The 19,984-nt window shown below is 40.9% G+C and overlaps 1 protein-coding gene across 6 annotated transcripts in view; it reads right to left on the bottom strand.

Moving 5' to 3' along the window:
* The window catches only part of SH3KBP1 (SH3 domain containing kinase binding protein 1), a 238,457-nt gene that overhangs the window by 195,379 nt on the left and 23,094 nt on the right, over positions 1-19,984 (bottom strand). For 2 of the 6 annotated variants that reach the window (XM_087758626.1, XM_087758627.1), the window contains exon 2: positions 13,970-14,127. In XM_087758626.1, coding sequence (XP_087614752.1) covers positions 13,970-14,127 — 158 coding nt within the window. Of the gene's footprint in view, positions 1-11,122; positions 11,247-13,969; positions 14,128-19,984 lie in introns of those variants that run through there. The other 4 variants (XM_087758628.1, XM_087758631.1, XM_087758630.1 and 1 more) reach the window with 4 other exon arrangements.

Raw genomic sequence — 19,984 nt, 5'->3', positions numbered from 1 at the left:
CAACGTAAACAACAGCCACTGCCCTCCCCTCCTCCACCAAGTCAGTGATCTCATCGTAGAAAACTATCGGATCCGTCAGACATGACTTCCCCTTTATAAATCCATCCTGACTACTCTCGACCAGCTTCTTGTCCTTCATATGTTTGGAAATGGCTTCCAGGAGGCCAATGCGAGGCCCGAGTTCCCCAAAATCTCCTCCTTTTCCTTCTTGAAAACATGAACGACTTTTGCTTTCTGCTAGAACCCACGAGCCTCCCTGAAGGTTCCTTCTCAGAAAATCAATTTTCCATCCAGAATTAATCTCCTCTGAGATTTTCTTCTGGGTTATGCATTATAGTAGATCTGTGTACTCCACCTTTATGATGTATGAATGAAAGTAACATTTGTTTTTCAGATATCAGGCCGGGTTGCAGCAATGACAGAAAGAGGGAAGAATGCTTTGTACTGTGGAAACAAATATGACATAGAGTTACTGAATGAGATTTGACAGAAGTTATTTTTACTTTTGCAATCGATCATAACACAGACGAAGTATCCATGTGAGGGCAAGGAGAAGAAATGAAGCCATGTAAGACATAACTATTGAAGCAATTCCAACACTCATTCTTAGACAGCCATGATTAACTAAAATGCCACCTTTCAGATTAAAATGTATTCTTTAGAACATATATACATCCCGTCTGCTACGATAAAAAAGTGACCATATATTATATATATAAAAGTATCTAACCTTCCTGTGGGGAACTATGCTATTACAGAGTTTTTGGTGAGAAACATAAGCTGTCCACACTAACCTTTAACACAAGGCAGTGTGGCAGAACTGATACCTGAGAAGTTACCTTTCCTAAACTCAGGTATAGATGTTAGGCTGAACAACTTCTGAGAACAGTTTCTAACAGGTTAAGCTGGAAACAGCAAAAGGAAGGAAATGGTACAGGCTAGGAGCAGGGTATGAGCAAGGTTCTAGAGAAGCTCCCATGTAATCCACCACGTAGTTAGCAGATATTAGAGCACTGCTTTTTCCAACACTGTCAGAGATGCCTGAATTGACATGGTTTGTCCTGTGCCCATTTCTGCCATGCTTTTCCTATTTATTCTCTTTCTTTCCTCATCAAACTTGTGCTTCCTCAAACTTTGCTTAGTCACACCATCCTTACTACTTGCATGAAAGCAATCTAACACAGTACAAGCTGCACAGTTTGTCTCTCTGCACGTAAGTGCACCCAGCAGAGAGGAGCTGCAAGGCAACACACCACTGAACACAACTTCAGTTTTGTGCTAGCATAGCTATGCTTTCTGCAGTGCACGGAAATGCTTCATTAACATTTTAAAAAATGTCATTTGGTGCCCTAGCTACATTTCCTGTGATGGTCTGTATAGTGGAGTTAGCTTACTATGGGTTCATCTTAAAGAAGCTTTTCCAGATACCCTGTAGGTATCCCTTTCCCTTAAAGGACACTAAAGAAACTGTTCGATCACTCCTTTGTAGTTGTCTCATCTGCTAACAGTTGAATACAAAAAATAGAGTTAATGCTAGTGTTTTATGACAAAGCAATAGTTATTTGGATCTTAAATACTGTCCTAGTATCTTGCACAACTTACACATCTGCCATTACTCTAGCCCTTTCAGTTGAGAATAAAATCTGGATACTAACTACCCTCTGTTTCTTCCACTCACAGAATTCAAACCTTAAACTTCTCTTCTGTCTTCCAAGAGTGCAGAAGATGTATCAGGTAGAGAGGCAGGTGGCTAATAACTATATTCAAGAGTAGCTACATTTAACTAAGAAGCATAACTGTAAATTCCTTGGAGAGAAGAAAAAAAAAAAAAAGATACAAAAGGGGAAGGGAAAAAAGGAAGAGACTACATTGCAACAATGTCCTATATATGTTAGAAACAACCAAAGTGGAATTTCCTAAAACGGTACCTACTTGCAGACTTCTGCCAGCATAGCTGAAGCAGGAAGACTGGCAGATGTGATTTGTAACTGAACTGGCAGAAGCCCCTACCACTGACTTAATTAAACTAGCTAAACTTGTTTAACTGATTGAGCTTTTACTGGTACAGCCTGTTTGCCTGCTGTACAGGGTTTTACTAGATGGCCCTGAACCAAAGCTTTGGTGTATAGCTGCTTCATAGCAGAAGCTTTCTGGCAATACATTACACTAACACTCTTATAACCACGAAAGAACAATGTTACAGACAGAGCAAGAGTTGCAAGTTCCTATCGCAAGTGAGGCTGCTCATCCATAATGCTTACAAAGAACAATTTGGTTTTGTGTTACGCTGTGTATTTTTGCAGCAGATAATATTTACACCATGGTATGTCCTCATTGAAAGGCACACACATTCAAAGCAAAAGAAAAAAATATTTTAAGTGGCCACTGTTAACATCACAAACACCAAGGAGCTCTGTTGGTGGCACCAAATGATCTTTACCGGACAATTACTTCTACGTTGATGTATTTTTTTTTGCACACCTAGAAAAGCACTTGTAATTAATCACTCTATATTTTCACTGAATCATTACTTGTGACACCTTTTCACAAGCCCTGTTTATGTACATTTCCCTGAGAGCAGCAGGAATGCAAAAACTTACTACTTCGAGGTGAAGTTCAATAAAATGATGGTATCAGTGTAATGCCAGCACAGTAGTAATAATGCTGTTTCAAGTTCAGGTCTCCTCCTGCTGCTATGTATCATGCTCTAATGATGCGAAGTTCCCTTTTCTCTCAAGCAGTCTAACCAGCTAATATTAATTGGCCTTAACTAAAAATAATTGCCTGTAGCCAGCATTTATCTTTAATTTTGTTGCTTGTTGCCAGATCTGATGAGGGGATACTGAGTCTGGGAGCCTACTCAATTTTTCCAATCACGCAGCCTAGTAAGAGACAGTAATTTAGCCTCTCCCTGTAAATCTTGTTTTCACTTTATGGACGTCTGAAAACATCAGCAGGAAACAAATACATCTGTTAGCACTCATTAGCAAATGCTGGTGGTGTTGGTTGTTAAAACTCAGATCCCCTCTCCCTGTCTGTCCCTCCACATACATTCTTCAATGTTAGGAGCTGAGTAGCTCATTTTAGGGCAGACAGGCTCAAAGGCACGACCGAGAAAGCCTCCACTAATATAACCAGTCTTCAAATACAAACCACTCTCTAACACAGTCATAATAAATATTTTCTCTCATTCTTTATAGTGCTCAGTGTCATGGAGCTGCAATTTGACAGCAGAAGGACATGGTACAGAGACTGGAGAGGCAGGTTACCAACACATTACAAGTAACTCCAGGCATGAGCAAGGAAGCCCTGAAGGAGTTCTTCAACCCTGTAACTTGTACACCCAGTTTCAGCTTCATGAGAAAATAAAACCACACAGAAGCTGCCAGGTGGGGGAGTGGGAAGAGAAGAGCAGCTTCTAATGGAAACACATGAACCTTAAAAAAAACTACCGGGGAGTAGAGTATACTGACTTTAAACAGACCAAACAAAAATTACCCTTTTCTAAATATCTGAATACTCACTAAGGAAACAATGAAAAGATGAAAATCCCAGCACAAAGAAATAGGGTCAATATTACAGAGCATCACTGCAAGTGTCACAAGGTTCAGAAGGGTGAGCAACACACATTCTACTTCCTTGTAAAAACTGTTTCAGATATAAAAGATCAGCATTATACAATTGCTTAGTGGAGGAAAAAAGGTTGAATTAATGAATGAGACCAGAGAATACATTTCCTTTTGTTCTCTCTATTTTGTAAAATAAAAGTCCCTTTAAAAAGAATTTCTGATACCCTAACACGTACGTTCTGGTTTTAGACCTAGTACTTACTTCTGCATACCACACACGTTATGCATGTCTACTACATGCACACATACGTATTGCTGAAAACATTTTGAAAGGGATTATATTAAAAAAAGAGCTTTTATTTTACAGTTTAATGAGGCATTCCCCTCCCTCCACTTACTCAAAATTTCCCTCTGATGTCCACCAGACCGTTTGCCTAGATTCTCTAAAAAATTTTCACATTGTCTGAAAGGCTGCAGAAGTTCAAATGACCCACTAAAACATGTGGGCTGACAATACAGAAATTGGGAAGTTTTCTACACAGAACTGCAGAGCAATTAAGGACTACAAAATGCAGTGCTCAGTCCTGCAAGAATTGGTGCATGCAAGCAGTTGTATCCTCCTAGTCATTCTATCAGCTTCAGTGAACTACTCGTATAGGGAATTTATTTCTGTACAATAGTTTTTAAAGGATCTGCCCTCAGCTGTTCAGTTAAGGAGGTTTCAAAGTACATATATGATCTTTCCTTCTGCAGGGAAAAATACTGGTGATACCTCACAGAAAGCTAACACAAATCCTAATTCCTTCCAGGACTTAAGTTTAGCTTTAGCATTCTGCACATTTACAAAACATCAGTAACAAACCAGGTTTTGGTTTTGAATTAACCGTCATTATTTGTAACAATCTGTTCATTAGGACTGTTGAACTCAAGTTCACAACCATAGGTCTGCAGGTGCTTTCAGTTTGAAAGTACAGATTCCACAGAGTCAAAGAAAGGTAAATAGATAAAAGGACGCCACAGAGCATTATGAATCAACTGAAGGTCACAAAATGAAGAAGCTGTGTGGGAACAGAGGAAAACATCTGAGCATATGCCCTTTTGTTCATGCGCAACAGTACATTTCAGGTAGCTCCACTTATAAGTACTTTTTTCCAGGAAACAAATTGTATAGAAAATATTCAATTAGATTTTAGAAGTAGACTCCTCTAGAATGAAAGTGAAGCATTAAAAAATTTGCTGAAAGCTACACTGAGACATGTATGCAGCTTTTTGGTGGGTGAATTCTAGATAATTTTTATTCAAGATAGTTAACGTGGTAGTTCTGAATTACAGGCATTTTTCCATCTATATTTCTCTAATTCAACCTAGGAAGGAGAATAACTCAGGTCATCTTAGAAGGACTTTTGAAGGAGGAACAGGTTACATTTCATCTTTGTGCTTGATAGTACAATAAAATTGAGACATAGGACATTAGGGAAGGATAAAGAAAACACTAAGATTTGCATCTTACCTTCTTCTATCTACAGTTATTAGGTGTTCATTGGGCCAGTGATTTCGCAACAGCTGACGACAGTGTATGAACCATGGCTCTAAAGTGCCACAGCCATGTATGCAGACAACATGACAGCAACATGCAGCACGATGGGCAGCCTCCTCACATGCTGGTGGGGTCCCAGGAGCAGCATGATAAGGAAGCTTGGGGTGAGGGAACAAAAATCAAAAAAACCCTTCAAGCAACCAAAACGCTGATAGACACAGGTGGCAAAAGGAAAGCTGGATGACACGATGCTCTTGGCTCCAAGTAGGAAGAGAATAATTTTCAGCCAAAAAGATAAAAAGGAGTTTCATTTGCTTTGTGCTATCAATTAGCAAGTAAATGCTGACAGATAAATCAGACCACCTAAACTCACCTAAGCATGTGTGAAAGGGAAACCAAGCTAAGCTGGTTATCATGGACTAACGAAAATAATGACAATAACTTGTAACCATAAGCAATCACAAAAGTTATGAAAGAAGTTTCTGTTTTAGAGATGGTTTCTGTCGGAAGGTTGTTTTTAATCAGGGTTTTCGATAATACTGGCCTATAGCCTCTGGGAAGGCAAATGCAAGTTCTCTGGAAGAACGAGTACTAAATTAATCTTTCAAAGGGTGCAGTGAGTCCCTATACAGTGGGAAATGGAGAAATCAAGGTTTTATGAAGCAGCAGACACATACGCTCAACACCTTGCGCAGTCTTGAATGACTTGTGATGCATTTATTTCTCTCAATATTCCCAGTTTAAAAAAAAAAAAAACAACAATAAAAGCAGAAGTCATTACCACCTTCTGTAAAGATGACAGGTTTGCCTTGTTCCTTCTCCCTGGGGGGGAGGTACCAATGTTACTTTTAAAAATGTATGCTCTACTTGTTTCTTCCCTTCCATCCCTCACCACCTCCCGTCACAACCATCAGCACTAAGTATCTATCACCTAAGGAGCCTGAAGTCAGAGTGAGTAAATAACTCATTTTACTACATGATGGTAGTTTACTTGCACCTTTGTCTTTTCCAAGGGTAACTGAATGACTACAGTGTCTCTATATAAACAATAATGTATTTCATATGGCTGTAACAGAGCCAAAACATGAGGATTAAGAGACTCACATATACTCTCTCTTTCCAACTCTGAAGAGAACAGCATGTGCTGATCATAAACCTAAACTGCTCTAATATACTCTGTCATATTATAATTTTACTAACAGTGCCAGTGAAATTCTAGTAGAGTAAATAATTAGGCGATGGCAGGAAATGGGGGACCTTTTAAGGACTCTGTCTCCACCATTAGCTTCCCAAATAGTTCCCAGAAGATTCTAGGAAGGAATTGCAGCACTTACAGAGACTGAATACAAAGATACCTAATTCGTCAAGTACTACTTCCAACAGCAAATAATGCAAATAGTTTGCCATTCCAGTTGATATGCACTTTATAAAAGCATGAAAGCTGTTATATGCAAGCTGTTAAATGGTCTACACATGATACTTCAGAAAAAAACAGTATTTCTGCATATAGAAGTAAAACCCAAAACCAACAAAGAAAACTCAAACAAATAAAAAATCAACACCACTAAGCAATCCCCCGCACATACGCACATATACTTACTGTTAATAAATTACAGTGTTTGATCAGGACAGGAATATTCAGAAGTAAACAGTATCATTAAGGCATGACAGCAGCAGTTAGAACAGCCAGTCTTACAATCCCCGATAGCTTTCTTTTTCCCACATGTCCCTCTTGCTCTCATCTTCATTCTTACTTACTGTTCATGTTACTTAACATTTAAGTAACACAAACTGAAAGACACTCAGTAGATGTAGTCCGGATACAGGCTGGATCATTCTAATGGAGTAAATGGAATATTTGGCAGACTAAGCTTGAATGCAAGCACAACCCTTCAAAATCACGATTATTAAATGCTGTAGTTACACCACAGGCATCCAGAATACTGTTTCTCTTACACCCTTTTTTGCAAACAAACATTAAAAACATCAAAATCAAATACGTTTCCTAAAGTTGAGGTAATCCATCTCAGGGCTATGTAATTAAATTGCAAGGAAGGTGGAAATATCAACAAGTATTCTCATGCTAGCTTCAAACAGCAGCGGGACTGAACTGCAATTCAGTTTCTAGGAGCTTCTGTTTTCTAGTACTGTGTTTTAAGAATTCTAACGAGGTTCTTGGTCCTGCCAGGAGAAATCAGGTACACAGCTGTACTCTCTGTAAATCCAAAACTGTAAAAGTACATTTTGTGAGACATTTGTATGCAAATGCTGCTAAGCACCTCTGCAGATTTTACCTACAGTTTCTCACAGCAGCCTGCTCCAACAGTAAAACAATTGCCAGAACAAGTGTAAAAATGAATCAGACCAAAATGCATGGATTACTAACATACCCACCCACACATAAACAAGCTACAGAGGAAATAAAAACATCCGGAGCTTGGAAAGTTGCGGGGGGGGGGGGGGGGGGCGTGTCGAAGAACGAAACTGATCTCAGGGAAGAGAAAGTAAAAGGTCAGGACACCTTCTCTTTGCCTCCCAACCTTTTAGGACTAAGTTGGAGAAACGCTGTCAACTATCTAATCCTGCCAATTCTATAAATCCTTATGGAAACTACTTTAAGCGGCTATTGCCAAAACCACATTGACTTCCCTGTGTAACACACAGTTCCAAATAATAATATATAAATAAGTTCTGAAGAAATTAAAGCTGCTTTAAAGAATTATGATATTAAAGCTCCAAAGAAGTTATATCTTTGAAAATATAACTTCTAGATAGCACACGCAGTCCTTGTTTTAATCTCTGATTAGGTTCTCCTCCTCCTCATGGCTTGAAGCCTCAGGAAGGGAAAAAAAGGAAGTGTTTAGTTTCCTTTTTAGCATAAAATTAGAATCTTTTTAAATTTACAATTTAAACAGCTGCGTATTTTAAACAGAAATACGCTACTAGGTTTTCTTAAGAATACAAAAGACAAACCTGAGCAAAAAGAGGAAATAATTGAGTCCCCTTAGTATATCAACTTAGACTACCTACACAGAACTCTATCAGTGAAGCAATATTATGTGTATTTAAATAAGAATATTTCTTTTTATTTTTTTAAAACATCAGCAATTACAATGCATATTAAAGAATGAAAAGCAATACATTTTGTTTCCAAACTCTTAAATTTTCACCAGTTCTGTCAATATATAATTACAATTAAGACACTGCCTTTTCAGAAGGTTACATTTTACTAATAATTTTTTGCAATAATAAAGTACTAGTCACTACAAGCTAATAAAAACCTTAACACTGAAGCTTCACATGACCGTGTGTCCACTGCATGACTGCTGCACACATTTAAAACCCTCTCACTTTTGCATAGTTCACACGCTGGTTCCCACAAAACATCCAACAACTGACAGCCCCAAACAGCAACCCTTCTTTCCTCTCTGTTTCCACCCCTGCCCAGTAATCCCCCCTCAAAGCCTGGCAACAAAACATATCCAACAAACTGAGCACTGCAGGACAGTCAAGACCACACTTGCCCCCATGACAAACATACGGGATCCATTCTGCTGACTGCTATAAGCACGGCACCCTTCCCATTCAGCCGAGAATATCACCAGTTCCCTGCGACAGGGAATGGGAAAGAGCCTCTGTAGCTGCCAGGGAGTCTCACACCACTTCCACGCCAAACACCCGGGGCAGCTGCCTCACTGGGAGCTCCCCCACCTCCTCTGAAGCCAGACAAACAGGTCCAGGCGTGACATTATTTGTAATCATGCCCTGGGCACCCAGGACAGCCCAGAGTGCTGCTGCTGCTGTTGCTGCTCTGCACTAAATTCCCTTTGAAGAGTGAACACTGCCAAGTCAGAGACTATTGACTGGTACAAGACCATCTTGGTGGATCTGTGCCTTCGGGGGGGAGATAGGTTGGGAGAGGGAGAAAGACTTCCTTTTCCTAGTTTTGCTTTCACCATTGTAAGAGTAATAACAGCAGCAATAATAAATAATAACACATCAGTGAAGCTATGTTTCTCCCCACAAAATCTTCATTGCTGTTGACAGAAACAAAAGCTCAAAGAGACAACATTTTCACATGAGGGAACCTATCTGAAAGTTTCTTTCACCAATTGTATTCACCATAAGGATAACAACATTAATGGTCATACTCAGAACTTGGAATAAGAAACTAGTACTCCTGGCTCTCTTTCCCAAGACGACATAACAGTTAGGATGCCACAATCTAAAACATTTCTGAAGAACAAATACGTAGACAGCATTCTAGTAAGATTTCCAATAAAAAAGCTCAGTAATTGAATTGCAAACTCCTGCTAAGTATGTAAAAAAAAAAAAAAAGGTAATAATTCACTGACCCATAAAGCAAGTTATCTTTTCAGGTACAGACAGAAATACCACCGCTTTCCCTAGTCTGCATATAACCTCAGCACCTCCGCAGATGCCACAACTTTGAGAAGTGGGTACTTAGGCAAAGCTGACCCAGATGTCACTTAATTAATACTATTCAGGGTACTTAGGAGAGCAGTGAAGGCTATAGGAACCTACAAGCCCTGAAGCAAAGGCGGGAACAGCGGTATCAGAGAGCACAGTAGCAAAGCAGGAGGGAAGGACAACACGTTGTTTGGTTCTCAGACTTGATGGGTACCAAGCAGCAGCTGGAGGGCCAGGGAAGCAGAAAGCACTGCAGGAACCAAAGTGTTGTGGGACATGGGGAATATTCTCTTTTCCCTCCCAGGGGCCAAACTACAGCTGTAAAGGGCCCCTGCACATGCACAGTCTTATGACAGTTTTTAGGAAAGCACTAATATGAATGGGTAGGGGTGTGGGGGGTGTGTAGCAAGCGCAAGGGTCTCAGCTTCAGTCACGATTCCCTGCAGCCTCTGACTGGTTGTGAAGATTAAAACCAACCAAACAAAACAGAGAAGAAAATTAAATGACAAGCAATAGATAAGGATCTCCACTGTGTACCTATGATTCAGCACGAACATCCCTAACATCCTACAACTAATTTGCACTATTTAAAGATTGTATTCTGCTTGTGTAACAAGAAATCCAGGTTGCTGTTCTGACCTAAGGCAGCAGTACGGTTACACAAAACCCCTGTCCTGTTTCATTCATTCTAAAACCCAAGCTATACATCACAATTTCAAAAGTAACTACTGCCACACGTCTTGCTAATTTTAAAATAAATTCACCTCCCCAATTCTGCTAGCAATATTGGCAAGTCCTCTGGAGTACAGACAAGCCTGAAGGTTGTCACATGCGGCACATTCAGTTTACCAGTATAACGCTACCCAATCCCACACAGAACTGGGTTTGTAAATTAAAACCAGCAAGCATGGCTCTGCACCACAGTTTCCTGCTTTCTACATCTTCATCTGCTATCAGCAAAATCTAACTGTCTCAGATACTGTCACACTTACAAACACAGGGCAGAGCATGGTTAGACAAAGAAGTTGTTAAAATAAGACCAGAAAAAAATCAAAAGCCTCCTGTCTGTCTCCTAATGGCATTTTAAAAAAAGAACTAATATACTACACATCAACCACATTTCCTTTATTTTCTGATTATAAAAGTAAGAATTTTGGATTTCAAGCTGAAGTTTTCAAGCTAGAAAGATATCGAAGACCAACTTTGTACCATGCAAATGAATTACACTGCAATCACACCTGCTGCCTTCTCTTTTTCACCTGCGTAACTGAGGAGTAAAACAGAAAACCAGGAACAGTATGTAATTCTCCACTCATACTTCTATTCCTCTACCTGAAAAACTGAAAGAAAACAGAAAAGACGACAACCAGATACACATTTCATACATTTCTTACAATAAATTCAGCATCATTACCTCTAACAAAAGTAGGTATCTACAAAGGCTGAGAGAGGTAAATTAGATCTTAAAGAGGGACCAAAGAATTTTCTCATATTTAGACAAACATCTCCCACAAAATCTTCCAAGCGACCATAGCTGCAGACTAATAGGTAGTGAAAACGGAAAGATAAAAGAAATTTCAAATACCTTTTCTGTTACACCTTGCATATCAAATTGCAGAGCATAAGAAGCGTATGAATCTGTGGGGTTTTGTGTCTGTATGTATAAAAATACGTAAAATCCAGAGCAGTTGTTTTGCAGATTCAAGAACAGGAAGCACCTCTGATACAACTTCACAGTGAAAGTCCCCTGAAAAAAATAACTGCACATGTACTGCCTACATATCATTGCTACCTCCTCTTTCCTCTTTCTTTCTCACATCTGTGTTTAGACAACTCCTCTTCAATGGTCTTCTAATTTGCATTTATTCCAAGAAATCTAAACCCACTTTTGCTACAGGCAACTCCAAATGTCTTTTCCACATCACAACCTAGTACTGCCTTGAAAAATATTTTTATTTTATTTTTATTTTCTTAAATAACACTTTGTCTTTTCATAAACATTCCAACACATTGCATTTCCCTAATTTTTCCATTTCTGATTTGTACATCTTTTCTTCCAAACTCTTTTCTCTTCAAACTGCACTTCCAGAATCAATGCACACATGCTAACTGAGACCACTCAGGCCTCTTTACTGTGTTAATTCAGTGGTTTCAATTCAGCCCAAACATTCAATTTTTGCAAAACCCAACAGTTTCTTTGGAATGTTGTCATGGATTTATTCAAAAGAAAATCAAATCACAGGAAGGAAAAGCTGTTTTCCATAAGAAATTATTCCCTCCACTTGAAGGTAGAATGCCAGTACCTCAAGAATTTAATTACTGATTTTTACCTCTGAATAACTTTCTCAAGTAACTGCTCTTACAACCAGTTCTGATAACCATGGGAATTTGGAGCTGCATTCGGCTCCACCATTCAGCTGTAGCATCCCTTTTTGCCTGCCTCTCCATTACCTTGCTGAAACAACAGAATAGCAATAGGGGATAAATTGATTGCTGGTGAGCTCGACTCTGCATACACTTATTAAAAAATTTTCCATAACTGAAAGTTTACAATTACTTATGATCTTCGTGGACAGAATGATTACACTCAACAAGCTTTTCAATGGGACTGCTGTTATGTTTGACTATAACTCTCCAGATACAAGGAGATTTACACAGGAAAAACTGAAGAAAAATAAAGGTTTTCACTCAAGATAGTCACAAACTAACTCTACTTTTAGGAAGTTTGTATCTTCCATGCTGCATTACCAAATTTAGAGAGGGAATGCTCAACTGTGAAAAACACATTTGACTTGGTGTTCAAGCTGAGAATGAGGAAGAATTTAATGCAGTTTTTAGTCCTTTAGAAAACAGCCCTGGATGCTGATTTAAAAAAAAAAAAAAAAAAAAAAAAGGAAGGGGAAGCAAAGAGCAGGTAGTGATATTTTATGAGAACACAAAATCCAGAACATTTATTGTTGTTTTAGAACTTTCTATTGAGAAATAGCTATTTATTTTTCAATTATGTGACAGGATGCCACAGTTTGAAGCCAGTTCGGAAAGAAGAGGCCTTAAAAATCAGGTACTAAGGAGGGGAACTTGCAAACCTTCATACTTAGATTATGATATTTTCATAACAGAAATTCATAGGCCACATTTATTTAGGACACTAATCCAACACCTCCTAAAATCAGCAGCAGATTTCAAATATCAGCCAGGAGAAAGCTTAGAGGAAGCCTGCTTTTGTCCTACAGAACTTCACAGTTCATCAGAGTTCAAGCACAAAAATATTATCAATACACGATGAGTCCCAAAATGGTTTCTTCCCCCTACCCCAAAGTGTGGATTTTCGGAGGTTAAGAAGAAACAGGGTATCCATTTTCCTCCTCCACTCCCTTTCACCTAGTTTCTTCCTGGCAATGGCAACAAGGATTAAGATTCGAGTATGTTTGTCCCCACAGGAACATCTGAGGCTCCCGTGTCCCACCCCCTGCTACAGGCTTGGTAAGTTTGCCGCCGAACCACTTCCCCAAATTACCTCGACATATGCAGTGTTATTGAAGCAAAACTTAATTGTGTGTGCGTGTTTAAACACACAACAGGCTCACACAGTTAGAAGAAGAAAAAGAAGAGGGAAAAAAAAAGATACTTATACCCTTGGAAAGGGGAAAGTCCCAAAGATCCTCTGAAGCTGTAGTAACAGATTAACATAAAACCTATTTATGTAATTTATTGCAGTTCTTGCTCTCTTTTCTGTAGTGAAGAGCCAAGTTTATGAAGGTTTACAGAAACTAACAGCCTAGGTCTGCAATGACAAATCAAGGAGGCCCAGAGGTACTAATAGCTAGTCTCATATGTGCAGACATGTGCGCGCACACAGATGCCCGGTAAAGAAGATATATATTTCTAAAACTTTGAATGGCTTTCCTAAAACCAGTATTACTGCAAATTATTTGGTACATTACATGAAATACAAAGCTATGATTTTATTTTTTTTTATGTTTTTATAGGCAACTGTTTGGAAAAATCCACTTTAATTACTCTCAACTAGTTTAGCCAGGAATAAGTATTCACAACAAGCTTCTACAAAACCTAAGAAAGCACTCTGAAGAAGAAGTAGCAGTTACAGAGAAGAGAAAATATTGTAAATGCCATGACATATGAGTTGTTCTAGAATAAGGACTTTGTTCCCAGACTACACAGTCAAACGATCACTGAATGACACAGAAATATAGGGGTAGCTACTTTTATTTTCAGGATATCAAAACTACATTGTCTTTGCAAAGAAAGTAATCTTTTATTTGTAACATAGCTTCAGTACAACATTGTATTGCAATATATTATAGTTTTGGATATAAGAAATATTATGATAGAAAGGCTGACATTTAGCCTAAACAGCACAGTACACAAAATGTATACACACAACACAAGAACAGTTCCACTTTGTACTCACTCTTACAAAGTTGTCAGGGAACAAACCTCTTCTGCCTTTGAGCTGTCCTTCCCACCAGCCTCCATCATCTTTCTTGATGTTGGTGATTATGTCACCTACAGCGATCGTCAGCTCATCATCATGTTGAGCTTTGTAGTCAAACTCCACTATCGCCTCCACTAAAAGAGAAACACACATACGCATAATTATTGACTACATTTAAGTTTCCATGCCTTTGAAAGGAATAAGAAAACACCAATCCAATTATATATTCTCAGTGAAAGTAATATATTCAGCTTAACCAAGAGAGTACATCAAATAGGCAACATGTAATGGTAACATTTTGTGGGTAACTGCTACAAGGGAGGCCAAAGGGAAAAAAAAAAAACAAAAAAAACCACACAGGAATTCCCATCATGGTTAAGGCAACAAATGGCACACATTTTTCTTTACTGTTTAAAGGAAATTAATTTGCGATGCTTCAGCAGTATCTAGTCTGGCAGCATTACAAAGTCTATTTTTACTTCTTGGACAACGTTTTAGCTTTTGTTCACAGGACTTCTAAAGCATTTTATTTCTGGAAAGACTCTCAAATCCATAAGCATCCCAAGCCACTGCACTTACTTTGCTAAATACATCACTATTAACCTAAAGAGTATTTAACAAGAATTTTTTGCGTCATGCAGAGTTTCACTGTTTTTCATACAGAAATGCAGAGCTTTGCTGCATGAACATGCTCTCGCAGGGTTTCACCAAAGGAAGAAAAATTTACTTTCACTTGTGATTATGCATTAGAGGATCCGAAGATTAAATATTCCTAATGCTCTGAATGTCTGCTATCAAACAGAGGTGTGTTATAAGCTTGCTACCTTTATATGGTGTGTCTTTTTCTTTTCCTGCAGGACTCCCCATCCCTTGAAACCATACACACAACAAAGTCCCTGAAGAGAATTAAGGAAGTCATAAAGACAGAAAAAATCCTTTGGAGAATCAAAAATAATAGACCTGGGGTATTCCAATATGGAAGCCATAGCTATATTTAGTGGTTCGTCAAATATAGAATCATAGAATCGTTAAGGTTGGAAAAGACCCTTAAGATCATTGAGCCCAACCGTTAACCTATCACTGCCAAGTCCATCACTATACCATGTCCTCGAGCACCACGTCTATCCGTCCTTTAAATACCTCCAGGGATGGAGACTCAACCACTTCCCTGGGCAGCCTGTTCCAATGCTTGACCACCCTTTCGGTGAAGAAGTTTTTCCTAATATCCAACCTAAACTTTCCCTGGCGCAGCTTGAGGCTGTTTCCTCTCATCCTAATATCTACTAGGAAGAGCCAGATAAGCAAGGTCAAGGACAGTCATATTTGTAAAGCCTTACTCCTGTTTTCTTCAGTGGAAAACCATGCCCCAGGATGTTCCACCAAACATTTAGCACTTCAACCATCGAAAGAGCAAAATGAGAACTAGTAATAGGCATCTGATTTCTGCACAAATGACTGTGGTATGTAAACCCTGCAAGATGTGGCCAGCAAACGGGCAATACAGCTCACAAAGCAAAGCTAACCATTACACCACAGACAGTAAAAAGTTTCTTCCTAAATAACAGAAGCTCTGAGGACTACATTGAATTAAGCTGACAGGAAAGCAGTTATTCCTTTTCACCCGCAAAAGGTCACACAGACACAATGCTGAACATCTCCCTCCCTCCCCCAGAGCCTGCAAGTCATATCTAAAAGAGTGTTCTGACTTTCAGATACATCCCAGACACAAGGCACGGCTCATAATGTTCATCTATTGCTTCTTCTGTGAAGCCCAAAAACATTATAAGACCAGTTCACAAGAAGCCTGCTAAACTACATAATGAACAGCAAAAGAGAAAGAGTGGCACCACATGTTACAAGCTGACATGCAAAAAGAACTTGAAAAATTTACCACTGGAACTTAACTGAAAAATCAAGAGTCATTCAGGCCAGGAGGGACCTTAGGTCTCTAGTTCAGCTGCCTGTTCAAAGCAGGACCAGCTCTGAGGTCAAACCGGGTTGCTCAGGGCTTTGTCCATGTGGGTCTTGAAAACCTCCAAGGACAGAGGTAGGGCACACAGGGCAACCTGCTCCACTGCTTCACTGGGAGTAAAGTTTTCTTTCTACAGTCCATTGGAACCTTTCCTGTTTCAATTTACATCCATTGGTCTTCTTGTCCAACCATGTACTGCTGTGAAGAGCCTGACTCCACCTTCTTGATGAGCTCCTTGTAGGTATTGTAAGGCTGCTATTAGGACCTCCTGTTTTCTCTTCTCCAAGCTAGACAATTGGAGTTCCTCTAGCCTCAGGTCCCTCCACTCTTTAGCATATCAATTGTTCCAGCATTTCATATCAATCAGAGACTTAGCGAAGGTGCACTCCACTGCCGTCTCCAGTAATTGATAAAGATGTTAAACAGAACAGGTCCCAGGACAGCCTCTGGTGGTATTCCATTTATTATCACCTTGCAAGTAGAGTACAACCCATTAACCACTACCCAAATCACACAACATTTGGCATTGGAAGACACCTCTGTAGACCAAACTCTCTTATTGAAAGCAGAGAGAGATAAAGTGCAGGTTGCTCAGAGCCTTATGCAGTTCCGTTTTGAATATCTCTAAGGATGGAAATTTCAGTGTTCAATCACCCTTAAGGTTAAAAAGGTTTTCTTACGTTCAAATAGATTTTCTTGCATTTCAATTCATGCCAGTTGCCTTTCGTCCTTTCACTGTCTACTGCCAAGAGGACTCTGGCTCCACTTTCTTTACTCCACCACATCACGTATTCTAACACATCAATAACATCACCCTGAGCCTTCTCTTCTCCAGCCTAAATGGTCCCATCTCTCCCAGACTCCCCTCAAATGTCACATGCTCCAATCCTCCAGCCATCTTCAGCGCCCTTCGATGGACTCGTTCCACTATCTCCATCTCTCTCTCGTACGGGAGAACCCGGAACCGGACACAGCACTCCCGATGTGCCTCACCAGAAAGGAGAAGAGGAGAAGGATCACCCCTCTCCACCTGCCTCCTGCCAATCCTCTGCCTAATGCAGCCCAGGAAGCCAGGAGCTGCCTTTGCCACAAGCGCACGTCGCTGCCTTGTGGTCTGCTTGCTGTCCACCAGGATCCCTGGGGCCCTTCTCGCCAAACCTGCTTGCCAGCCACTCAGCCTGGGGCTACTCCTCTCCAGCTGCAGCACTTGGCATTTCCCTTTCTTCACAAGGATCCTGTCAGCCCATTGCTCCAGCCTGTTGAGGCCTCTCTGAATGGCAGCATGACCCTCTGGTGTGTCAAACACTCTCCCAGTTTTGCATCATCTGCAAACTTGCCGAGAGCACACTCTGCCCTGTCATCCAGGTCATCAGTGAAGATGCTGAGCAGTGCCGGCCCGGTTATCCACCCCTGCAGCACACTGCCAGTGACCAGCCTTCAGCTGGAGCTCACGCCGCTGATCACAACCCTTTGAGCCTGGCACTCCGGCCACTTTTCAGTCCACCTCACTGTCCATTTACCTAGTCTGCACTTCATCCCTTTGTCAATGAGGATGATACAGGAGACGCTGTCCAAAGCTTTGCTGAAGTCAACGTAAACAACAGCCACTGCCCTCCCCTCCTCCACCAAGTCAGTGATCTCATCGTAGAAAACTATCGGATCCGTCAGACATGACTTCCCCTTTATAAATCCATCCTGACTACTCTCGACCAGCTTCTTGTCCTTCATATGTTTGGAAATGGCTTCCAGGATTATTTGCTCCATCACCTTCCAAGGGGTCAACATGAGGCTGACCAGCCTGTAATTCTCAGCAAAAAGGAAGCTTCTTGCTGTTCCTGAAGACAGAAGTTACATTTGCTTTCTTCCAGTCTTAAGGAACCTCTCCCAATCACAATGACCTTTCAAAGACTATCAAGAGTGGCCTCCCAATATCAGTTAGCTCCCTCAGCACATACTCTACCAGGGCCATGGCCTTGCACATGTCCAGTTTGTTTAAATATTCCCTAACCTGATTCTCCTCCACTGAGAGTAGGTCTGCCTTGCCCTGGACTCTCCCATTGATTTCAGGGGCCTGGGATTATTGAAGGCCAGTATTACTATTGAAGACTGAGGTGAGTAAGGCATTAAGTTCCTCTGTGGCAAGGCCTTCATTCCCATTCAGCAGCAGGCCCACATTTTTTCCTAGTCTTCCTCTTGCTGCTCATGAACACATAGAAGCCTTTCTTGTTGTCTTTCACATCTGTACTGGTTTCAGCTGGGATAGAGTTAATTTTCTTCATAGGAGCCAGCATGGTGACCAAAACAGTGTTGATACTGCCCAGATGTTTTAGCTATTGCTGAGCAGTGCTTACACAGCCTCAAGGCCTTCTCGGTTTCTCATGCTGCCCCGCGAGTGAGCAGCCTGGGAGTGCACAAGAAGCTGGGAGGGGACACAGGCAGGACAGCTGACCCCAACTGACCAAAGGGATATTCCATGCCATATGACATCATGCTCAGCAATAAAAGCTAGGGGGAAGAAGGAGGAAGGGGGGACATTTGGAGTTATGGCATTTGTCTTCCCAAGTCAACATTACGTTTGATGAAGCCCTGCTTTCCTGGAGATGGCTGAACAACTGCTTGCTGATGGAGAGTAGAGGATGAATTCCTTATTTTGCTTTGCTTGCATGAGCAGCATTTGCTTTATCTATTAAACTGTCTTTATCTTAACACACAAGTTTTCTTGCTTTTACCCTTTCAATTCACTTCCCCATCCCTCTGTGGGGGAGTGAGCGAGCCACTGTGTGGGGCTGAGCTGCACACTGGGGTTAACCCACAACACCATCCCTCACCACATTCAACTCCAGGTAGGCTTTGGCTTTCCTAACCCCATCCCTGCACACACAGACATTCTCTCTACTTGTGTATCAGGTCACTTCTCCCTGCTTTCCCCTCCTGTACTCTTTCTTTTTATGTTTGATTTTTGTCAGGAACTCCTTGTTCATCCATGAAGGCACCCTACCACCTCTGCTTGTTTTCCTGCTTGTCAGGATGGACCACTATTGAGCTTGGAGGAGGTGATCCCTAAAAACCAACCGGCTCAGCTGGATTCCTCTTTTCTCCACAACTGTCTCCAGTGGGATTCTTCCAAGCAGATCCCGGAACAGGCCAAAGTCTTCCCTCTTTGAGTCCAGGGTTGCAGTCCTGCTTTCTGCTTTTTCCCCTTCTCCTCTCTGGATCCTGAACTTTACCATCTCATGGTCTGGATCCTGAACTTTACCATCTGATGGTCAGCCATCAGATCCCCAAATAGTTCTTCCTTGTTTGCAAGTATGAGATCCAGCAGTCAACACACTCCAGAAACCTCCTGGATTGCTCACACCCAGGGCATAAGCAAACTATTCTATCCCTCCTGTAGATGTCAGGGTGGTTGAAATCCTCCATAAGGGCCAGGTCCTGCCAACATGAGCCTTATTCCAGCTGTCTGAAGAAGGCCTCATCAACTACTTCTTCCTGGTTAGGTGGTTTGTAGAGACACGCACCACAACATCATCCACAGTGGTCTGCCATCTAACTCTAACCCACAAGCTCTCAGGTGGTTCATCATCTGTCCGACAGCGGAGCTCCATGCATTTCAGCTGCTCTGCCGCATGAAGAGTAATTCCTCTTCCTTGCCTTCCTAGCCTGTCCTTCCCAAAGAACCCATATCCATCTATTGCAGCACTCCAGTCATGTGAGCTGTCCCGTCTTCATGATTGCAACAAAATCATAACTCTGCAACTGCATGCAGACTTATAACTATTCTTCTTTGAACCCCATGCTGTATGCATGAGAGCACAGACATTTCAGAGAGGCAACCAGCCATGCTGATTTCCCAGAAAGAGTACAAGAGTTTTCCCCGTAATTCTGAAAGGCATTTCCTTGTTTATACAGATATGCTTGGCAAGGGCCCTCTTCAGTCCTGTTTTGTTGATTACAAGGTCCCTACTGTTTGCATCACCCCACACATTTTGTTTGCCAACCTGGTCCACCACTTCCTCACA

This window comes from Nipponia nippon, unplaced genomic scaffold (assembly GCF_047370975.1).
Source record: "Nipponia nippon isolate SJK-2023a ecotype South Korea unplaced genomic scaffold, ASM4737097v1 scaffold_2, whole genome shotgun sequence".
Taxonomy (NCBI): domain Eukaryota; kingdom Metazoa; phylum Chordata; class Aves; order Pelecaniformes; family Threskiornithidae; genus Nipponia; species Nipponia nippon.
This window is presented reverse-complemented; position numbering and strand designations above follow the sequence as displayed.